At 49.4% G+C, this 21,100-nt stretch overlaps 1 protein-coding gene across 2 annotated transcripts in view; it reads right to left on the bottom strand.

The window, feature by feature from the left end:
* CEP112 (centrosomal protein 112) overlaps positions 1–21,100 on the bottom strand; it is a 468,287-nt gene that overhangs the window by 20,527 nt on the left and 426,660 nt on the right. For both annotated transcript variants that reach the window (XM_056127155.1, XM_056127154.1), the window contains one exon: positions 17,585–17,674. In XM_056127155.1, the coding sequence (XP_055983130.1) occupies positions 17,585–17,674 (90 nt within the window). The remainder of the gene's footprint in view (positions 1–17,584; positions 17,675–21,100) is intronic.

The raw sequence follows: 21,100 nt of genomic DNA, 5'->3' as shown, positions 1-21,100 counted from the left end.
AAATGCCCACCTGCTGTACTATTGTTCCAGCCCCTCTTAAAAAAAAATATATATATATATGTATTTATAAAGTTGTTCATGATGATTTGTTACATTCAGTATTCCAACACCAATCCCATCACCATTGCACCTTCCCACCACTATTATTTCCAGTTTTCCCAGCCACCACTCAAGTCCCAATAGCAGCCCCCAAGCAATTTATTTTATATTTCTTGTTATGAATAATTTGCTAAAAACGAATTAAAAAAGGTTTTTCTTAGAAGAAAGTGTGGGAAGATGGTTGTATCTCACCCTGGAGCCATTAAACCCTTGCAGAAGAGATTACTAACATGTTGTTACAGGTTAATCCTGTGTGTCAGTATTTTCTTAATCGAGATTGGTTGCCTTCTACTTTGCATCACATCCAATGTGGTGTGCTACTCCTGGCGTATCAGCAGTGCAGAGTTTGACATGTCGCATGGCTGCCAGAAACCCCTTCTTGGGCTGACGACAGGGCCAGGTGGCAGGGAAGGGCTGTCCGACCTGCTTCCTGGGGGCCCCAGGGACATCCAATCCCCCTATCACCAGAGAGCAACATTGTGGCAAAAGCTGACCCTGGCATGTGCACACACACACGTCTATAGGTCACACAGTACACACTGCTCATACACACATACGATCCACAGGCACACATATCAGAATGAACATACATGGGTATATATATATGATGCTCAATGCACACACACACATGCAGCCATGCTGCCCATGTGCACGTGTGTATACTTCACGTGTGTCCCAATACATGAATGTGAAGTACACAAATACACACACACACGGACACACAGAGAGACATGTAGGGCTGACATGACCCAGTCTCTCCCAGTCTCTCCCAGTGTCCAAAGGCTGTTGGCTCCTTCTCACTCTCTGAGTATCTGTCACCCTCTAGCCCCCTGTGTCCCTCCTTCTGTCTCATCTCTCTGTCCACCCTGAGAACATCCTGTCCTTCGATGGACATATCTTTGGATTATCGGAGAAAACCACTCTTTTTGTGGTTGTTATTTTGTACTGTGCCTGGCAGTGTTGCAGGGGTAGAATACCTGGGCCGTGGCTTGAGGGTCATTCCGAGTGGTGCTTGGGGGGGGCATGAGGTGTCAGTGATCGAACTGGGGGCTCCCATATGCAAAGCCTGGGCTCTAGCCCTGAGAGCCTCGCTCCGGCCCAGAACCACTTCCTCAAGGTGACCTGCAGGTAACCTGCCAAGCCTCTTGGCCATATATTGTGCATCTCTGTGGACTCCAGAGATCAGAGGAAGGACCCTCCAAGGGACATTCTCTCTGGCGCTATCCTCAGCCTATCCAGCACAGGAGAATTGTGGATTAAAGAGTTAAGTGTATTTGGGGTAGGGGACACATTGAAAAGTACTACAAGAAAATAAAAAAATGCATAGTTTTGTCATCTTGGAGTATGGAGGACCTTCTTAAAAAATCTGAGTACCCATAGGAAAAAAAAGTGGTTACTTAAAAAATAAAATGAAAAAGTGGTTATTAAAATATGCAAATATTGAATACACGGGCTAGAGAGAAGAGAACAGTGGGTAGGGTGCTGGTCTTGCCTGGATCAATCCCCAGCATCTCCTATGGTTCCTTGAGCCTCACTAGGGGTTGATCCCTGAGTGCAGAGCTGGGAGAAAGCCCTGAGCACTGCCAGATGTGGCTCAAAGACCATTAAAAAAAAGACAAGCAAAGTTACTTATAATTTATTCAACTAACAAACCATCTCTCTATAAATTCCATAGATCAGAGAAAACAAGCTAAAAATAGGACAAGTGAATGTAGTCAATGAACGAAATACAGGTACTAGATCTTTTTTCTGACCATGGAAGTCTAGAAAATTCTATCCCAAGTTGGATTCAAAGTACAGGGGAACTAGTAAAATTTGGGGGCTGAGATCCTGGAGATGCCAGCAAGTAGGAGGAATGTCAGGGTGGCATCTGGGGACATTCTTATACTGTTCCCCCCTCCGACAATTCTAGAGAGAGTGGCCAGGGGACTGAGGAGGTAAGCAGAACTCTTTTGACTCTGTTTTTGTTTTGGGGGCACACCTGGCAGTGCTAGAGTGCTGCTCCCAGCTCTCTCTCTCTCTCTCTCTCTCTCTCTCTCTCTCTCTCTCTCTCTCTCTGTGTAGGCGGGGTAGAGAACTGTCTCCACCCAGTACTTGGGATTGAACCTGGGCCTCCTGCACACAGAGCAGTGCTCAGCCCTCAGCTCTATCTTGCAGGTCCCTGAAAATTAAGCTTTGAATGGTCTCACAAAAAAAGCCAAGGAGACACACATTGTAGCCCAAGGCTGATTAAAGGGTGAAATCTGGTAAAAATCCTATGCTCTGGGCCATCGCAAAGGTCTATGCCCTAGAAGTATGATAAGCCAGAAAGACTACCAACCAACTCTCCCTGGAACTAGACTCTTGCTTCCAGCCCCCCTAACCCATGGAGATGGGTTCAGGCTTCTCCAACAAGATGACAAATGCCACTGCCTGCCCACCTCGAAGCAGCGTCAATTTTCTCCAGAGGAAGTTAACATCACTCTCAGAGTCACATTATTTTTATAAAGTTCTGCAGAAAATACTTCAAGTACCACAACATACATACAGATGTATTTTTTAGATAAAAAAATCAACAAGCTTACAAGGAAGCAAGAAGTCAAGAGACACAGAAGACAGTAATGTAAACGCCCATTTAAATTCTAGATACTGGACAGCAGGCCTAGGATTTAAAGAACAAGGCTAAAGATCTTGGAAAAAGAAGAAAAATGACCATTTAACTTTGGCATAGCAAACTAAAAACAGAGATAAGTAGAAATTCTCACTTTGGAAAACATAATGAACTAAAATAAAGAGTGGGTTAACACAGCAGATTAGATACCACCGAAGTGAGTTAGTGATCTAGAAGCTGGATTTTAAAATGTCACATAGAGAATGCCAGGGTTGAGGCACTCGCCTTGGATCCCGACCCTGATTTGGTCCCTACTGCCACAGGGCTTCCCTATGCGAGGCAATGCCAGGAGCAACCTCTAAGCACAGAGGAGAGAGTAGCCTGGGAGCCACAGTGCTGTGCTTCCTCAAATAGCCTTATAATATGTTCAATCAGAGGAGTCAATGCAGAGATACTGTTACAAATAACAAATTTCACAGGAAAACAAGAGATGCTTAAATCAAGCAGAGTGGGGTGTACCATGTTCATGGACAGGAGGCCTACTAGAAGCCGATGATGGAATGCATTCTACAGAATGCATCTACAGGGAGCAATCACGAACGTTCATGCTTCACCAGAGGAGGAATTTGGGTTTGGCTGGTTTGTTCATTGATGGACAGTCTGGGCCAAAGAGAGGTTCTGGAAGTGAGCTGAGCCATGGGAAGGAGCACTGAGGAATCTATAAGAAGGCTCGTTTTGAGCAGCCCCGTCACCCTGGCATAGGTGGCTGTCATTGCCTCAAGCTTCCTCTGTCTGTCCTGTCCTCCTGTTCACGGATTTTCTCGAGCAGGCACCAGTAACCATTGTGAGACTTGTTGACTTGTTGTTAACTGTTTTTGGCATATCAAATACGTCACGGGGAGCTTGCCAGGCATTGCCGTACTGGCAGAATACTCTCGGTAGCTTGCCGGGGTCTCCCAGGGGGGCAGAGGAATCGAACCCAGGTTGGCCATGTGCAAGGCAAACGCCCTACCCACTATGCTATCGCTCCAGCCCCTTTCTCCTTACCAGGTCGTGCAAAGCCTCAAAACTTCCTGCTCTCAGGGAAGTGAAGGGGGGTGGGGTGGGCAGGTGTCAGTCTGCCTCTGTGATTTCCCATGCTTCTCCCTAATCTTTCTGCAGCCCCATTCAATCTGCAGCCCCATTCAATTGGTAAATTCTTTTTGTTTGTTTTAGGGGTCACGCCCACCCGGCAGTGCTCTGGGGTTACTCCTGGTTCTGCCCTCAGGGAGAACCATATGGGATGCTGGGGATTGAACCCAGGTCTGCCAAGTGCAAAGCAAGCGCCCTCCTTGCTGTATTACCTCTCCAACCCACAAGTAAAATCTTAAAGCTGCAGCAAGGACCAAAAAAATAAAAAAGAAACAAAAACAAAAACAAATTGCTGCTCTAGTTTGACGGGATTTCTGGATCAAGAGTCCCCATTAGATCACTAGGAATCAGCCCCCTGATCCTTACCTGAGCAGGAAGTTCCCCCACCCCAGCCTTGGTTTGCCAGGCCAGCAGCACCATGTTGGAAAAGTCTTTTCTTCACTTCCTTTTTAATAATGATGGATGAGAAAATCTCCCATTAAGGTCTCTACTGCTTCTCCTCAGCCCCTCTGCATACACTGGAGTGCAAATCTCACAGACAAACGCCAGTGGGCCCTCGCTCAGCCCCCTTTTCTCCACTGGAAGGACAGAAGCTCTGAGTCGGCAGCATTTCCCAGTCAGCTCGACACCTTGACTGCAAGCAGAGACCTGCTCGTCAGGTTGCGACAGATCCTGAACTTCCTAGAACTCCCAGAGTCTGGGACACTGCCGTCTCCTCTTTGGCTCCCTCGGTGAAATCATTCTTCACATCGATTGCCCTTACCATAGATAAGTATTTTTATTTTCCCAATGGGAACTATGCCCTGTAATTCTGTCTGGAAATACAAAAGATTACCTACGTGGAATATGTTTTCTAAAGGTCCTTTAAAAGCCAGGGTTTTTTTCCCCTTGCATTAATGGAAACAAAAACAACCAAAAAACCTTAAAAAAAACACCAAAATCCTCTATTTTCTTATGCCCAGTGGAGAGAGATGTACTCCTGGTGTCTTTAAAACTCCTTTGCTAGTATCCATGACCAGGGAAAACAGGCTAGGAGGACAGGCCAATGGTTGGAATCACCCATAAGCGTGTAAGGGACGGAGGGTAGGTAGGATAGAGAAGGGCCCAGTGTGACAATAATAGTTGGAAATGATCATGTTGGACAAGAATTGAGTGTTGTTGAAAGTAGGTAGAGGGATGTTCCTGATGGTCTTTCAGGGTCTATAATCCAAACCACAATACCCAAAGGAGGGGGAAGAGAGAGAGAGAGAGAGAGAGAGAGAGAGAGAGAGAGAGAGAGAGAGAGAGAGAGAGAGAGAGAGAGAAGAAAAGCACCTGTCATAGGGGCAGGCCAGGGACAGGGTGGGGGTGATGGAGGGAACCTGGGGACACTGGTGCTAGGGAATGTACACTGGTGGAGAGATGGGTGTTCGAACACTGAATGACTGAAACCTAATCATGAACAGCTTTGTAAGGGTCTATCACACACTGAGTCAATTAAAAACAACAACAACAATAACAACAACAAACAAAAAGTACACCACTCATGTCTGCTGGGTCACTTGCTGGACCGTTAACCATTTCGGCTGCTCTGACCTCCCACCAACCCCAACTGGCCAGCAGGGAGAGGCCCTCTAGAGCATCGCTGACAAAAGGACCGCAGGTAAGTGGCACCTTGGAAGATCTGATACTCTTTCCCGACTGTGACCTGTACACTAAACAGTCATCAGGCTTGTGGCCTTTGTCCCCTCCTTACCCCCACCTCGCCCCCGCCTTTGCTCTTCTGTTTCCCTTCCCTGGACATCAGGGCCGAGAAGCTGTGAGCTCAGTCGCCTGCGTGGGGCTCGCTGCTGTTTCTCCTGTTTGCCCAGGAGACCATATTCGATTCCCCTAGTTCATGTCTGATAACACTTCTTGTCCACTAATTTGACTTATTTTATTTTTTTTGATCTTGGGCCACACCCTAGTGGTGCTCAGGGCTTACTCCTGGCTGAGCTGAGGAACCCTATGGGGTGCCAGGGATCAAACCCAGGTTGGCTGTGTGCCAGGCAAATGCCCTACCTGCTGTACTATTGCTCCCACAGACTGCCCACGAATTTTAAAAGATAGTACAACACAGCATCTGTATCTTCTTCTTCTTCTCTTCTTCTCTTTTTCTTTCTTCTTTTTCTTCTCCTTCTTCCTCCTCCTCCTTCTTCTCTTTTTTCTCTTCCTCTTCCTCGTCCTCCTCTTCCTCCTCCTCCTTTTTCTTCCTCTTATTACTCCTCCTTCTCTTCCTTCTTCTTCTCCTTCATCCTTCTCCTCCTTCTTTTTCTTTTTTTGTTAAGTGTTTCCAGAATTTCCTGACCTGGAGCAATTCTTTGGGTTAAATAATTTGGGATATTGAAAAGAAATTTTTTTTCCCCGAAAGACAAAACTCAACTTAAGCCAAAACTCTTTCAAAAATTAAACTCAATGAAGTGAGAAGATATCATCACACGCGTCCCTCCGAAGAGTGAAAGATGAGCCAGGCCCGGGGCGGCACAGCTGGGCTTGGAATCAAGGCAGCCGGGGTCAGAGTGCATGCAAGTTCGTGGTGCTCACCCTGTTCTCCTTGTCTCCCCCCGCCCTCCGCCCCACCACCCCCTGAATTCTCTGCATGCACGAAGGGCAGCTTCAACAATGTGGAAAACACTTTCTGGAAAAGCAGCTGCAAGGACGCGGGGAGGCTCTGCAGACACCCGGATTTGACATGACAACAGAGCCCAGGGCTGAGGGAAGAGGCCAGCACGGCAGGAGCTGCCCAAGCTCCGGAAGCGTTAGGAGCCAAGTGATAAAACACGGAGCCCTTCACTTTCCTTCCCAAATGCCAGGGGATCAGATGGTCATGTTCTTCCGTGTTCATCATGTTCCACAGTGGACGCGAGGGTGAGGGTGGGGGACATGAGCGTTGGGCTTTCCCCGCCGCGACGTGAACGGCTCATTTCCAAGAGGGGTCGATTTGGAGGGAAAATCTGCAAGGGCCCAATGCCGGGTCTCAAGCATGTTTTTCTGAAAACTGAGACAAGTACTTGGTCTGTTCCTGAGAATAAGAAGTGGCCCAAATTCAATGTGGTTCTCTCCCTCTTCACAACTCAGATTTTAGAGTGATGTATCATCCCAGCTGTCTGGGAACAAATGCACTTTGCTGGCATGGGAACAAAAGAAATGGGTCTGAATTTTGTAAATAAACTGTGGTTATTAAAATTACTCGAAACAAGCCAGAATAATAACCATTAACATGAAAAGTCAATAAAAGCCTTTGAATTGTATTTCTGTTGCAATTATTATTCCTGTTTTCATAATGTGCTCTGGGATAGGGCATAGTTTCGAGCTGTTAGTACTTTTTAAATAGATTTCACTGCAGAGGAGTTGGCCAACAGCAGTTGAACACCACGGAGTTTAAACATCCATTATGGAAGATGGAAATGAAAGGCTTGGAAATCTGTGAGAGGGACAGATCTCCAACAATTTTTTTCTTTTTTAATAATGGTCCCAGGCGCGGTTTTACTGATGGTCTGAACAGCCTGGTGTTCTGGAAACTGCCTTCGCCGCCTTAGCCTTGGTGGTGACTCTGAGTAGTGCCCGAGACTGTAGGGACAGGAGCAGGGCAAACCAATGTGAGTGTTTAGGTGTTGGTTCTCTGAAAAACCCGTGTGATGACCCCACAAAACACGGGGCATTGGGAGACGTGAGGATGTTCTCTGGGACGACAGAGCAGGCATTGGGACGGTGTCCTGGGCAGAGAGGCGGGGGCACTGCCCATCGTGTGGGAGTTTAGCGAGGGGTATCCAAGACCTAAGGCAACAGGCTGGAGAGATGATGACCAGGAGTGTAGAGGACCAAGTTTTTCCATCAGAAGAAGCCGCTGGAGGAAGCAGCTGATGGTGCCTTTCTGCTCTGGCCTATGTAGGATGGTGTCTCATGGCAGAGACAGAGAAGCACAAACAACCTGGCCAGCTGTAGAGGAAGGTGGGACGGGGGACTGGCCGGCCCCGGGACCCCATGGGTGAACCCTGAAGATGCCATGAATATAAGGAAACAGGAAAGAGAAAGATGATCTTCCCCACAGGTGGAGACAGGAGCGGGAGCCCGTCTCTGAGAAACGTCCGATGAGAAACATCTGATGGGGGACGGGGGGTGGGGTGGGGTGGGTGCTGGGATGGGGGAAGGTGGTGGAGGGGGGTGGCTCAGGGAGGTGCTCAGGCTTGGAGGAGTCGCACAGTGAGACACCCTCCCCGCCCCCCGCACCTCCCATATCCCCACCTCAGACTTGCTTTTTCGGGGACATTGATTTGCTTTTCTCTAGGATGAGAGGTGAGTGGTGGATGTGGGATGCTGAGCCAGACTATCACAGTGCCTATTTGAAGCAGACTCCCTGTCACTTGCCTGTGACACCTTGAAAATGGGCAAACCTGGGCCAAGCTGGAGCCCTGGGAGCCTGGGGTGGGGGTGGGTGCAAGCAGGTCCCCAGAGCAGTGAGTGGGGACAGCAGAGGAGCCAGGGAGAAAGGGTCAATGACTCTCCTCCTCGCTGGTGAAACGGAGGGGGACGGGACACGGTGCTTACAGCGTCCTGGGCCAGAGAGTGCTTGGGGAAAGCCGATGACGAGGAATACGGGCAGGATGGGCCCCACAGCAGCCTCTGGGCCTGTGAGGTGAGTCCAATTCACAGGCAGAAGGGGGTGGTCAACGCCAGCCTCCACCTCCCCAGGGGGACCAGAGCTGCTTCTCCTCCCTCCGCCCTGCCTCTGCTCCTAGGCACCTCATGGGCTAGGCAGGCATGAGGCTTGGGATTCAGATAGGGGGAGGGACAGGACAAACCTCATCTCTACCCCCCTTCCCCCAAATATACCAGAGGGGCTATCTGGGAGGCTCCCTCCCCAAGGTAGCATGGAAAAGCTCTGAGAGCTGAGACCCAGGTGGGCGGTGTGGTGGGGGTGGGGGGTGGTCGACAGGAAAGGCTTTGCAGAGCCATTCAGCTTCCTTGAAGGTGGGGGGAGGCCTTGGGGGCAGACTGGCCCTGAAGCCCAGGGAACCCCCAGTCTGAGAGGAAGCACTGCAGTGCCCACCCTCAGGACAGTTGCCCTCCCCACTCTCGCTCTCCCTAGTCCCTTGAGAGCGGCTGGGCCAGGTCCCGGGCTCCCTCCCTCTCTCTTTGCTCTTTCTGGGCAAGGTCACCCCGACCCTAGAGTTTTATTCTCTCCCTGCCCACCTTGTCTCTCCCCGTGATGAATGGGATCATCCCCCAATTCAAGGGACTCAGACCTGCTTCTAGGTCTACTGATCTTTCTTGCAGGGATGAGGGCTCTGATTTTCTTTGTATTTCTTCTTCTTTCTTCTTCTTTCCTTCTCCTCCTCCTCCTCCTCCTCCTCCCCCCTCCCCTCCTCCTCCTCCTCCTCCCCCCTCCCCTCCTCCTCCTCTTTGTTCTCCTCCTCCTCTTCCTCTTCCCCCTCCTCCTCCTCCTCCTCCTCCTTCTTCTCCTTTTCCTCCTCCTCCTCCTCCTCTTCTTTTTTGTCTTTTCAGTCCTTTCTTAGGGTTTCTTTTATTTTTTTTTAATTGAATCACCATGATACCGTTACAAAGCTCTCATGTTTGAGTTTCAGTCATACAATGATCGAACACCATCCCTCCACCAGTGCACATTCTCCACCACCAATATCCCCAATATTCCCCCAATCCCACCCCTACCCCTGCCTCTTTGGCAGATGATGTCCCCCATACTCTCTCTCTACTTTGAGGCATTATGGTTTGCAATACAGATACGGAGAGGTTATCATGTTTGGTCCTTTATCTCCTTTTCAGCACACATCTCCATGGAGAAGGGATCACTAAGACAATGTTGGTTGGAAGAATCGTTAGAGATGGGAGATGTGTATTTCTTTTTTTGGTTACACCTAGCGATGCTCAGGGCTTAGTCCTGGCTTTGCAGGAATCAAACCTGACAGTGTTTGGGGACCCTAGGAGATGTTGGGGATAGAACCCGGGTCAGCCGTGTGCAAGGCAAGCACCCTCTCCCCACTGGGCTATCCTGTCTGGCTCCTAGACTTGGGTTTTCAGCCTCATGTCTCCCAGTGCGTGGCTGGCTGCTGGCGCCTCGGACCCTGAGCCAAAAGTGGAGATCAGCTCCATCCAAGCCACAGCTGCCTGCTCGAGGGAACCTGGGTCGGGCTGTTCTGCCTCTTCCTTTCTCTGGCCTCCCAAGAATCCGGTGCTCTGAATGGTAAGTGGCTCTTCCTGGCCTTCCCCGCCCTCCCTCCCTTTTCTTCCTCCTCCCTCTGGCTATGGCCAGAGCAAGTCCTAGGCCGATTACAGATGCGAGCCTGGTTCCTGAGCCTCTTCGCTGGCTTCCTTTCAACTCTGGGCTCATCTTGATCTCCTGCTTCCAGATGAAGCTTCTGAAAGGGCAAAATGCCACCAGGTGACACTTCCCACAGAAAGGAGAAACAGTCTCAGGAGCTGCCCCCTCCCACGCTGCTCCCCGAATGAATGGCAGACACCATCCACCCAGCCTGCAACCCCCCCCCAGCCCCGCCCTGAGCCTGGCACCAAGTCCTGGTCAGCCCGAGAAAGCAGCTGGCAGTGAGGGGGTGTCTATCCCAACCAACTCTTTCACTGGTCAAAGAACTTCCTTCCTTCCTTCCTTCCTTCCTTCCTTCCTTCCTTCCTTCCTTCCTCCCTCCCTCCCTCCCTCCCTCCCTCCCTCCCTCCCAGTGATGCACAGGGATTATTCCTGACTGCACTTAGGAATTACTCTTGGCAGTGCTCAGGGGACCATATGGGAGGCCGGGGATTGAACCCGGGTTGGCCGCGTGCAAGGCGAACGCTCTCTCCCCTCAAAGAACTTTCTGGTCTAACTGGTCTAACACTCCTCTTGCTGGGGAGCACCTTCTGGCCAGGGAAGAGCCTCAGTTCCCTGCACACTGTGACCCAGCCATTCCCCGATGTCCTCCTGTCCCCCGCCTGGCTCACCTGGCCCTGCTTGCTCTGAGTGAGGAGCCTCGTATGCGGGTGTCTGGACAGTGCCCGCCCGTTTTGGAAGGGTTTTAAACTCAAGCCCCTGTCCCGGGGTCCCCTCTGGCCCTGATGTTCGAGGAATGGGAGGCTCAGGGCCATGCCTGAAAGTTCCCATGACACGTGGAGACAAGGGGCATCTCGGGACTGGCAGCCACGCAATTCTCTTACTAGGGTGGGTGCAGGTCTTGGGAAGGGCTGGGCCCGGCTAGGGTTGGGGACACTCTCGCAGTCACCTTAACTGAGTCTGTCTTCCGTCACGTGACTCTCTCCTCCACTGACTCCTTATGGGGGTTTAAGGATTTAGGGGGGCATCTGTGAAGCTGGATGGAAAGTCCAGTCTTGACTGACTCTGTTGTGACTGACTCTGGGCTGTGATTTAAGAATATCTGGGGGAGGGCTGGGATGGGAGAAAGCACAGCGGGAAGGGCGCAGGCAGGCCTGGGTCGACCCAGGTTCGGTTCTCGCCACCACACAGCTCCCGTGAGCATTGCTGGGGGTGTCCCGGGGGCCCCCCATGGCGTGTCATCTTCGGGCCTTTGCACCGGGGGGCTGAAATTTACAGTGAGTCTGGCCCACCCCCCACTCTCTCACCCTGGGCACTACTTGGGGGGCAAAAATAAGTCTGGGTTTCCTGTGCCTGCTCAGTTCGGCCCTTCAATGTCTGGACATGCAGTTAAGCCTTGGTATACAACCAGCGGCTGCAACAAGAGGTGGGCCCTAGACCCGGGGCAGGGGGGTCCCCTGGATCGAGTCGGCAGTAGCCAACGGGCCATGCTCTGACCTGCCCTGCAACAGTGGCTTCCCTTGAGGGGACAGTTCCACCCGGTCAGTGCCTCGCCAGGCCCACGCTGTGGGACCCTGGCCTGCTCCTGGCAAGGCCCTTCCTTTCCTTGGGAGGGGCTCAGGGACGCCAGGCAGCCGTCCCAACAATGCCTCCTGGGAGCCCAGGCTTCCAAGCATCATTCAGAAGGAATGGTTAAAAGGACGTTGGAGCCACAGCCGCGAATGGACATTCTATTTCCCTCTGTCCTCTGCTCAGCTGGACGGTGGCCCCTGGCAGGCTCCTCTGCTGCTTCTCGGTCCCTGAGTACGGGCTGCCTGCCTGGAGGAGGCCAGGCCGCAGAGGAAGAGACATGTTCCTGGGGCTGCAGAGGTAGGACATGGGGAAGATGCTGGCCTTGCGGGCGGCAAAGTCCGGCTTGATCTCCATCCCCGCACGTGGTCCCCCAGGTACTGACAGGGCCCACTCCTGAGCACAGAGCTAAGAGCAGCCCCTGACGCCCACTGGGTGAGGCCCCAGCCTGCCTCCCTCCCTCCAGTCTCTTTCTTTCTTTTTTTTTTCTTCTGGAAGAAACAGCAATTGGATTTTCTTTCCTAGATCTAGGGAAAAAGTGCCACTTTCCTCAATTAATTAATTAATGAAAAATATTCTTCCAGGGAAACCGAGAGGGCAGTCTTGTGAGTGCTGCACCTGTAAGTTGTCCAGTTCAAGGGCGCAACTTGGCTCCAGGTATTTCTGTTCCGTGTATGGCGATGATCTGCGTATTATTACCAACATAGCTGGTAAATTCTGACACTGCTACACCTCGTGCATCACCCAGCATTAGGAAGACCAAGTGTATCTTTAGCCTATTTCTTTTTCTTCCTGCCCTCCTTCTTTCCTTCCTTTCCTTCCCTCCCTCCCTCCCTCCCTCCCTCCCTCTCTCCCTTCCTCCCTTCCTTCCCTCTCTTTCTCCTTAAGTTTTGGGGAGGAGGGAGCCACACCTGACGATGCTCAAGGCTTACTCCAGGCTCAGTGCTTAGGTATCACTCCTGTTCGTGCATGGGGGACGACATGGGGTGTGACCTGGTGGGACTCTATGCAAGGCAAGAAGAGCCCCACTCACTGTCCTATTGCTCCCATCCTTTCCTCTCTTTTCAAGAGCTAATCCTGGCAAGGACCCAGCGACTGACTGGGTACCACAAGGAATCAAAATCCCTGTCTGTCTCTGAGAGGGAGCCGGTGGGTTGCGCATCCCTGGCCCCAGGGAAACAGTCTGGTCTTCAGACTGCAGAGAGCTGGGGCCCGGGACCAGGTCAGCTTCCCAGCTCCCCGTTAGTTAGCTTCCTTGAGTCATGAGCCTGTCCCATCCGCCGCCCCCTCACCAGGGCTGCAATTATGGGGTTTCTTGCTTGGATCTTATCTGGAATGAGAAATTATTAACTCTGGGGATGGATACAAATAATGGTTTTTAATTGCTTCTCTCTAGGTGGATTACAGGCAGGATCCTGTGTCTTAGACTGACTTAGGAAAATTAGCATTTTCTAATTTTATTCCTGTTATCTTGGATCTGCAGCGGGAGCAAATTAACTCTTTGTACCCAGGGTGAAGCCAGTTCTGGGCACTCGGAGACTGACCTGCTGAAGGTGAAGCGCGAGGGGGGGGGGGGCGGGGGGCAGAGGCCCCAGTGGGCAGTGGGAATGCCACCCACCAAGCCTTTGGTTTTTAATTAAAAACACAACTTTTAAAATGCCTCATTCATTTTTTGTTTTTATAGAATCAAAACACAGGAATTTTTTTCCCCCCTCAAATGAAAAACAGAGACAGTTTCAACTTTTTTTTTTTTTGAAACAAGCAAGTTGAAAAAAAAAAAAAAACAGCCCAGGAAATTGTCCTTTGTAATTCTGCCAGTTTCAATTTGGATTCTTTACGCAACTAGTATTGGGATACTAATATTTGGTTGAAAAGACAAGAGAAGAAAGTTCTAAGGGGCTGTTCTGTGCACGTTTCAGTCATTTCTGCCCGGCTGCTGTTGGGCCTGCTACTGTTACTGTCATAAAAAAGAAAATCCTACAGAGCAATTTAAAATATCCTCAGGAAGCTCATTAGATTGGCATACCTAAAAGTATGGTTGACCACACATTATTTGCGACTACTTCTTCTACTGTCAGATGCAAGGGGGTGGAGGGTATTGGTCAAATGTATTTATTTTAATTAAAAAATTTTATTTTCATAGGATTGTTCACTTTAATTGATTACATTCAATATTTCAACACCAATCCCACCCCCAGTATAGCTTCCCAACACCATTACTTCGAACTTTCCTGCCACAGGTAGATGCTAGGTAATTTATTTTCTGTTGCTTATTATGACTATCGTGAGAAGTTGCGTGGCTGCTTTTGCGGCCGCATACTCCTGGAATTCTAAAATTATGAGTGGGGTCCAGAGACATATCTGTAGGGAGCTAATCTATTCTGAGATTCATTTGGGAGTCTCTAGGTCAAGGCCCTTAGGTCTTGACCAAATTTAGATGCAAGTTTAATTAAACAAAATATAGATGAATGTTGCTCATTCTCCTTTATACACTTCAATTTTGCTGAAACAATTGGCTCTGTCCACCAAACCACCTACCAGGCTGCACCTGGCCCGTTCACCCCCCACCCTAAGGGCCTTATGGAAAGAACCCAGTGGTTGATGACTGCAAATATTCTGAAATATTTAGCCGTATCCCTCGGTATTTCCTGACATTTCTCTGGTCAACTACAACTTAATAGTAGATATCAGGAATTAGTGTATGAAATATTTGAAAGAACTATTGTCACTACAAAGATGAAAGCAACTTTGATGATCAAAAAGATGTCAATAATAATAATAAAAGTCGTTCTTAGAGTCTTCTCTGTTGTTTATTTGGGCTCCCTTCATTTCCCTACTCTCAATATATCATGGAATTTTTCTGTGTGAAGTTTTGCCATGACTCAGAACGATGTCAACAATGTTTTTACCTTAAGTCATATTTTATCCCAGCTTGGAGAGACCCAGGTCCTCCGGGGAGCCCGGCTTCCTGCTGGTATGTGCTGGCTTCCCGCTGTTCTCCCAAGTCCAGGATGGGGGTGGGGGTGCGGGTGGGGGTGGCGGACAGAGGTCAGCAGGCCTGCTGCGACATCTCCAAGTGGATGCCACTGCAGCACCAGGCTGCCATCCGAGCCGGCAGCTGTTGCCGGGGCCAGATCTGCTTGGCTGAGTTTCCTCAGTTCTTTCCTTCCTGGGGCCCAGGGCCGGCCAATGGCACCTGCTCCTGAATGGGTGCCTGCAAGGCTATTTGTCTTCTGCCGCGGGGCGTTGGGCTTCCCTGCCGAAGCTTGCTCCTCTGCTTTATTTCACCTAGAAATGTTGTGACCTCAAGGGCCAGGAATATTGCCCCATAGTTGGTACCTGCCTCATGAGCTGGGGGAGAAGGCAGCTGGGATAGAGAAGGGATCAATAAGTCAATGATGGTTGGAGGAATCGTTCGGGATGGGAGATGTGTGCTAAAAGTAGGTAAGGGACCAAATGTGATGGCCTCTCAGTATCTGTATTGCAAACCATAATGCCCCAAAGTAGAGGGGAAGTATGGGAGAAATTGTCTGCCATGGAGGCAGGGGGAGGGGGGGAAAGGGGGGTATATGGAGGACACTGGTAGTGGAGAATGTGCACTGGTGGAGGATGGGTGTTTGATTATTGAAACTCAAACATGAAAACTTGTAACTGTATCTCACGGTGATTTAAAAAAAATTCTTTTTAAAGAGAAAGAAATGTTGCAATGTAAAAGCTGCCACAAAAGGGGAGAAGGCTTTCGTTCAGATAAGTGGGGTCTGACCGAATACACAGCTTTGGCTGACCAGCTTGATGGTCTCCTGAACCAATGACTCAGCCTCTCGGAGGCGTCATGGTTGGTTCCGGGCACTCATGACCTTGAATTGCTCTGAGGAGGGAAGATGAACTGATATGCAGCCTACTTTGTGGCTTCTGGAATCTGGAGGGAATTTGATGCAGGGTGGTTCTTTTTGATTTTTCACTCCAGGGACCTACTGTCTCCCCCCCCCCCCCCGATATTTGACACAGGCTCTATATAACGCATGTCTTTATACACATATGTGAATGCACGCAAGTACTATTACAGAGAAAAGTGACCTTGTTTCTCTCCTCTGGGCTGCGTAGAACAGATCCCGCTAGGCAGGGCAGTGGGAAGGGGAATGGTCTTTTTTCCCATCCAGGAGGGAGTAAGCAGAGAATGTGCCATCCGCACCCACAAACACACGTGGAAAGGACTTAAAGAAGCGGGTACCTCGGCACTCAGAGAGAACCAGAATTCTTCCTTGAAGGAAACGGGCACCCAGATGTGAGTGGCCACAGCAGGCCCAACCTGGGCCAAAGGAAGGAGGAGAGTCCCACACCAGGTCCCTGTGTGTTGGTCCAGGAAATGTAAATAGGAGGAAGGCTCACTGAACCTTGTCCACTGATTACCAATGCACTTTCAAAGTCCTACCGTCAATCTGGGTGAGGCCTCCACTGATCTGATAAGATCAAGATGTTACAGAATCACACATGAGACAGTGAGGTGACATTACACAGGATAATCTCAGAGAGCAGGAAGAAACGAGAGGTGGCAACTCAATTCAGCAAGTATGAAAACTGGGCACCCACAAGCCGAAACTGCTGGTTGATGAGTTCATCCCTCTGAGAACAGTAAAGGTCCACGAGACAAGGGTGTGGGAGGGCAGGGAGAGAGGAGATGCTTTATACACGGTGCTGGGAATGTAGGCTGGTGCAGCAGCAGAAGGAGGAGAAGGCAATTCTTAAAATAACTGAAAACTGAAATTCCAAATGACCCAGTTATCTCATTTTTGGGCATTTCCCACAACCCCCAAACCCAAAATACTGATTTGGAGCAATCTATGTGCTCCCCCTTTCATTGCAGCATTATTTACAGTAGCAAAGAGCCGAAAGCAACCTCAGTGCCCATCACCAGATGAGGCAACAAAGAGGATATGGCACACCTGCCAGTGGAATACTATGAATCCATCAAAAAGACTCAACCCCACCATTGCAACAACATGGATGAAGGGCAGAGTGGAGGTGTTATGCAGAGTGCAAGAGTTCAGATGGCAGAAGATAAGCACTGCATGAACTCATTCCCACATGGAACAGAGAAACCAAAGAAACGGAATTTAAGTCAGGTTAAGTGACTGTCAGGAGGGAAGGGGGAGGGGCGGGTAAGTGGGCTAAATGAAAGAATGTAAGATGAACAGAGTTGGACTGCCAGGGGTGAATTTAATGTAGTAAATACCATGAGGAGCCTCAATGACCCAATGATTCCCCCCTCCCCACCCTTGGCCTGAAACTTATAAAAGATACAATGCGATATTACTTCAATTAAAAAAATGGTGTTTTTTTGAGCTAAAAAATAAATTTCAAGATCAATGAAGGGCTTACTTCTGCCATTCTTCTGTGCAATGTCCTATCTTGGGATCCTACTTGGTGGTGTTTTGTCGTTGTTTATTTGTTTTTTTGTCTTTTTGACCATCCCTGGATGTGCCCAGGGCATACTCCTGGCTCTGCACTCAGGGGCGTTCCTGGTAGTCTTGAGGAACCATATGCGGTGCCGGGGATCAAACTCGGGTTGGCCGCATGCAAGGAAAATGCTCCTACCTGCTGTCCTACTGACCCAGCCCTTCTTGGGATCCTTTTTGAAAAATCTCCAGAGATCAAAAAAGCTTCTCTAGGAGCCTTACTGCAGTGTTTCCTCTTTTCATGAGCTCAGAATTTCCTCAAATTTATCTACCAGATTTACTCTCATACCATTTAAAACCAATGCACAAAGAGTGAAAACCAGCATACGTAGTGACCACACGTGTCTGTGTGTGTGTGCATGTGTGCGTGTGTGCGTGCATGTGTGTGTGTGTGTGTGTGTGTGTGTGTGTGTGTAGGGGTTGTGGGGGGCAGGTGCCTACCTGCTCCTGGGCCTCCAACTCCTTATGCTGGAGCTTCTTCTCCACATTTCGCACCTGATTCGTTCGATTTTCTAGTTCGTCTTGTAAAGCCTGAGACAGAAGGAGATAGAAGAGATCAGAAGGAGTGTGCTTCAAGCAGGGAAATGGGGTCACATGGACCAGCATTCAAAAGGTTTCAGATCCAAGCTCACTTGCTCGGAGCAGGACTGGGACTCCTCCCCCCAGATCCCCAGTTTTCAGAAGCCTGGCAGTCACACCCACAAACTGCCCCGGGCACCATGTAATCTCATCAATGGCCAAGATCCAGAGACTCTGAAATAAACCTCCTTTGGAAGACAGTGACACAGGCCTTACCCATGAGAGAATCTGCTCTATAATCATATTCTAACTTTCAGAATTCCTGGTGTGTGCAGCTGTGAATGCTCTACTCCACTGATGTACCAAAAGTAGCACACATTTTTTGGGGTTTAACATACATGTTTGTAATCTCTTATACAAGGGCTTCACAGCTTCAGGATGAAATACAACAATCTTCACACACTTTCCTCTATGGTGGTGGGAAGGTGCATGGTACTGGGATTGGTGTTTCAATATTAAATATAATGAATTATTGTGAACAAATTTATAAAAATAAAATAAAAATTAGAAAAAAAAGAGGTTTCAGAGTTCCAAGGTTCCAAAGATGCTGACAAACCCCAACCAGACTTGTTTATGGCGGACCCGGGTGGATTTGACTTATTTAAAATATACCAATCTTGATTAAAAAAATACCAACACACAAGACTTAATCTGTAACAACATGTGAGTAATCTCTTCTACAAGGGCTTAATGGCCCCATGGTGAGATACAACAATATTTATGCACTTTCATCTAAGGAAGTATTTTTTGATCATTTTTAGCAAATTATAACAAGCGATATAAAATAAATTATTCAGGGCCTGCAAGAGGGTCAGGCTTGAGAGGGGGTTGGGAAAATTGGAAACAATAATGGTGGGAAGGTACAATGATGGTGGGATTGATGTTGGAATACTGAATGTAACAAGTCACGAACAACTTAAAAAATGTCTCATATAAGAAAGGCCAAATTATAAAAGACATGAATCTAGTTGCCAAGTTAACCTCAAAGAAAGGTCTCTTCCCACCGCCATAGAACCAGAGGCCTACCAATGAAGTGTAAAGTCAGTTCGGGTCAATAGTTGAATGGAGATACTGCAAGATGGACTTCCCATCCCCAATGCTGAACCAGCTCAGCTGGATCGACGTGATGGATGGTGAATGGTCCTGTGACCAGCTGAGCAAATGACCACTAGCCAAAGCACACTTCTGTTAAGCCAGAGGGCAGGTGTGCTCTGAGGTGGACAGAGGGGGACTCTTGGGTTGCTAAGAAGCCGTTGGAGATAAAGTGGGAATCGGGAAGCTCAGAAACCACAGTGGCCAATAATCAGAAGGGTGTGTATGTGTGTGTAAGTGTATGTGTGTGTGTCACTGTCACTGTCCTCCCGTTGTTCATCAATTTGCTTGAGCGGGCCCAGGAATGTCTCCATTGTGAGACTTGTTGTTACTGTGTTTGGCATATTGAATATGTAATGGGTAGTTTGTCAGGCTTTGTCGTGCGGGCAAGATACTCTTGGTAGCTTGCCGGGCTCTCTGAGAGGGGCGGAGGAATAGAACCCGGCTCGGCCTGGCTGGCTGCGTGCAAGGTAAACGCCCTACCGCTGTGCTGTATGTGTGTGTGTGTGTGTGTGTGTGTGTGTGCCAATAATCAGAAGTGTGTGTGTGTGTGTGTGTGTGTGTGTGTGTGTGTGTGGTGTGCATGTGCGCTAACAACATAGTGAGGGACTTCACTCAGACTCAGGGATGCAGGAGAGGTCAGAGCAGCCTGCAGAAACTTCCAGGCTGGGACTGTGGTGTGGGGGTCTGCAAGAGGGACCCACCAAAGCCAGTGTGGACCCACACGGGCAGGGACAGGACTGGGGATGAGGGTCCAGCCAGTCCCCTCAAGGGCAGGTGAGGACTTTGGGTTTGATCCCTGACCCCCCCCCCCCCCCCCCCCCGCCAGGCCATGATACTGAGGATGGAGCAATGGTGTGTGCTCCCCCTCGGAGCCATGCCCCAGTGTCTGGGCCTGAGAATCTCTGTTTTTGTTTGTTCAATTTTAATTTTTTAAATGAATCACCATGAGCTACAGTTACAAAGCTGTTCGTGAACGGGTTTCAGTCATACAGTGATCCAACACCTATCCCTCCGCCAGTGACCATTTCCCATCACCAATGACCCCAGTTTCCCTCCCATTTTCCACTCCCCCCTTCCTTCCCAGCCTGGGTCTATGGCTCTATGGCAGGCACTTTCCTTCTTTCCCTTCTCTCTCTCCCCCCCCACCCCTTCTGGGCACTGTGCTCTGCAACCCAGATACTGAGAGGTTACTGAGTTTGTCCCTTTATCTCCTTTCTGCATGCAGCTCCTAGCCCGAGCGATCATTGATCATTTCCAAAACAAAAACAAAACCAACAACAAAAAAATCAAGATTTTTCTGACTTAGAATGGCAAAGTCCGCCACTTCCTCCTTTCCCGAGGTCTGAATTTACTTTCTTCTAAGAAGACTGAACCAGCTCAGTCTTCTTAGAGGAGTGAACAATTCACTCCTCTTTTAGTGGGTGGAAGGAGACCCCCCTCTCTGGGAGGTCAAGTGGAGAGATGGGGAGGAGGTGCTCATATTGGGGCCTTTCAGTCAACAAGACTGGGAGACTTAGGCACACACACGTGTGCGCGCACACACACATATTTTGCTGTGCTAATCTGCATATAGCCAAATGTCGGGTTGCTTTTTTTTTTCAATGGCGATGGTCTGTTTCCCATTTAAAATATGTTCTAGGACTTCAAAACTAGGGGTCCTAAAATATCTGTTCCCACGATAAGATCTGATTGAAACCATCTTCCTCTGATTGGTTTTATCCACCAAACAGGAATAACACACGCCCTGTGACCAAGCCAAGGGACCTCCAGTTGTGTGTGTGTGTGTGTGTGTGTGTGTGTGTGTGGTGGGGGGAGGGTGCAGGCCACCTCTCAAATTAGCTGCTGCTGTCTCTGGGACGGTGCTGGAGTGCAGACGGTACTGCCCCCTTCCTGGTGACCTTTTTAAAATTTTTTTAAAATTAAATTCCTTTTATTGAATCACCAGGGCTGGAGCGATAGCACATCAGGAGGGCATTTACCTTGCATGCGGCCAACCCGGCTGACTCAGGTTTGATTCCTCCGCCCCTCTCGGAGAGCCCGGCAAGCTACCGAGAGTATCTCACCCGCACGGCAGAGCCTGGCAATCTACCCGTGATGTATTCGATATGCCAAACACAGTAACAAGTCTCACAATGGAGATGTTACTGGACCCGCTCGAACAACTCGATGAACAACGGGAGAACAGTGCTACAGTGCTTATTGAATCACCATGAGATACCCCATTACAAAGCTGCTGACGACTGGGTTTTAGTCATACAGTGTTCTGGCACCCGTCTGGCACCT

This window comes from Sorex fumeus, unplaced genomic scaffold (assembly GCF_029834395.1).
Source record: "Sorex fumeus unplaced genomic scaffold, SorFum_2.1 ptg000063l, whole genome shotgun sequence".
Taxonomy (NCBI): Eukaryota; Metazoa; Chordata; class Mammalia; order Eulipotyphla; family Soricidae; genus Sorex; species Sorex fumeus.
Note: the sequence above shows the minus strand (reverse complement) of the source record. Positions and strands in the feature narration are given on the sequence as shown.